The sequence below is a fragment of the Otolemur garnettii genome, unplaced genomic scaffold (genome assembly GCF_000181295.1).
Source record: "Otolemur garnettii isolate 467f Iridium unplaced genomic scaffold, OtoGar3 scaffold00208, whole genome shotgun sequence".
In the NCBI taxonomy this organism is placed as follows: Eukaryota; Metazoa; Chordata; class Mammalia; order Primates; family Galagidae; genus Otolemur; species Otolemur garnettii.
Window position 1 is genome coordinate 591,375 of NW_003852603.1, and position 1,781 is coordinate 593,155.

General features: G+C 36.2%; 1 protein-coding gene across 2 annotated transcripts in view; it reads right to left on the reverse strand.

Moving 5' to 3' along the window:
* KIF16B (kinesin family member 16B) overlaps positions 1–1,781 on the reverse strand; it is a 307,490-nt gene that overhangs the window by 53,948 nt on the left and 251,761 nt on the right. For both annotated transcript variants that reach the window (XM_023507799.1, XM_023507800.1), the window contains one exon: positions 1,675–1,764. In XM_023507799.1, coding sequence (XP_023363567.1) covers positions 1,675–1,764 — 90 coding nt within the window. The remainder of the gene's footprint in view (positions 1–1,674; positions 1,765–1,781) is intronic.

Sequence of the window (1,781 nt, forward strand, 5' to 3'; positions counted from 1 at the left end):
TAAATAGGATCACTTTGTTACTTTTATACTGTACAGTGGCTTCTCATGCACTATGAATAAAGCTCAGAGCCTTATATGATCAGGTAACACCTGAACGCTTTGCTGTAACAACTGAGTGCAGTCCACATCACTGTGGGAATTCAGTGACACTAATAAAATATGTGAAATTTGGCATCGGTATTAAAATACTGATAAAGCAATTTATAACCAAGCAGTTAATGAACTGTAAAGCTCACTCTGAAAATAAGCTATTCTGTACATTTAATATGTATACAATATTTCTACTTTTTATTGTCAATATTAATTTGGGACATGGAGGCTAAACTGCAGAAACAAACTTAATAACTTGATTTTGATGCAATTACTTCTGGACTGAAGCCTCTGGGCAACAATGAACTATAATTCCTACTTGAAGTTTCTTCAATTTTTAATAGAATACTAGAGTAACAGCATAATAAAAGAATTTCAGAGAGAACTTAATTCTACCTGGACTCAAGATTCTTATATACATGAAGAAAATTATTTATCTACGAAAAGTTATTTTTCTTTGTATTGTATATCAGATAAGGAGGGGTTCAAAGGATGGGGATGTTAGGGAAACATTGGTCTATTTAACATGAACCAAACTAGGGAACTAAATATCTAATTAAAGTATTTTTTAAGGGTGTCCTAAGAAACCACAACAGTGCTGAAAAGCGCTACTCAGTGAGATCAGGCTCCTTAGACAGTGACTGCTGACTGATAAACTCCTCATGCAAACCAATGTTCCTCCAGTCACACCTTTGCAAGGCTTCCTTTAGTTGAAGTAAAATCATCATGATCACTTGGAAAACACACATTCATTCTAGGAATACTTACTTTTGCATAAAATTATTTTAAAACCTAGTGTGCATCCAAAAAGGAAAAGATTACTAACATATAAACACACTCTGGTGATCGGGTCTGATGCAGGAGATGCTTTCTTGTTTCCAGATAGCTGCATATTTACTATCTACTCCCCACCATGTTTAAGGGCAAAATAATTCTTAGAACTTGACTTCCATTAAGTGGAAGCTTAAGCATTAGTGTAGTCCTTTTAGAAGAACAAGGGGACATTCTATGGTGAGAAATTTTTTACTATTTTATTTTAATAGGTCTTATACTTAACAAGTTTTAAGTTCAGGCTCGGCACCCATAGCACAGTGATTACAGTGCTAGCCACACACAGGTTGAACCCAGTCTGGGCCAACTAAACAACTGCAACAAAAAAATACTTGGGCGTTGTGGCGGGCACCTGTAGTTCAGCTACTTGGGAGGCTGAGACAAGAGAATTGCTTAGGTCCAAGAGTTGGAGGTTGCTGTGAGCTGTGACGCCACAGCACTCTATCTAGGGCAACTGAGTCAGACTCTGTCTCAAAAAAAAAGAAGTTGTAAGTTCATTAAAGTATTTATTTAAAATTAATATCAAAATCTTGTGTTCAGAAAATGTTTAAACTGTATGGAACAGAAACGGAATAAAGGAAAAAAATTAAAAAGCTATCTTTGTGAGATGTGAAATTTGGTGACACTTACAAGCTAATATTGAGACAGAGAGCGCACGTGACAGCGCACACGAGATGACGTTCCCAACGCAATCAGCTCACTTACTTTAGAAACTCAATGTTCTTAATTGGAGATAATAGCTTCATAACTTACCTCTGCATACTTTAACTTCAATGTTTTATGCATTTCTCGAAAACGACTGTATCGCCTGAACACAGTCCACGTCTCATCCAGGACAGTGATCTATTAACCAGGAAAAT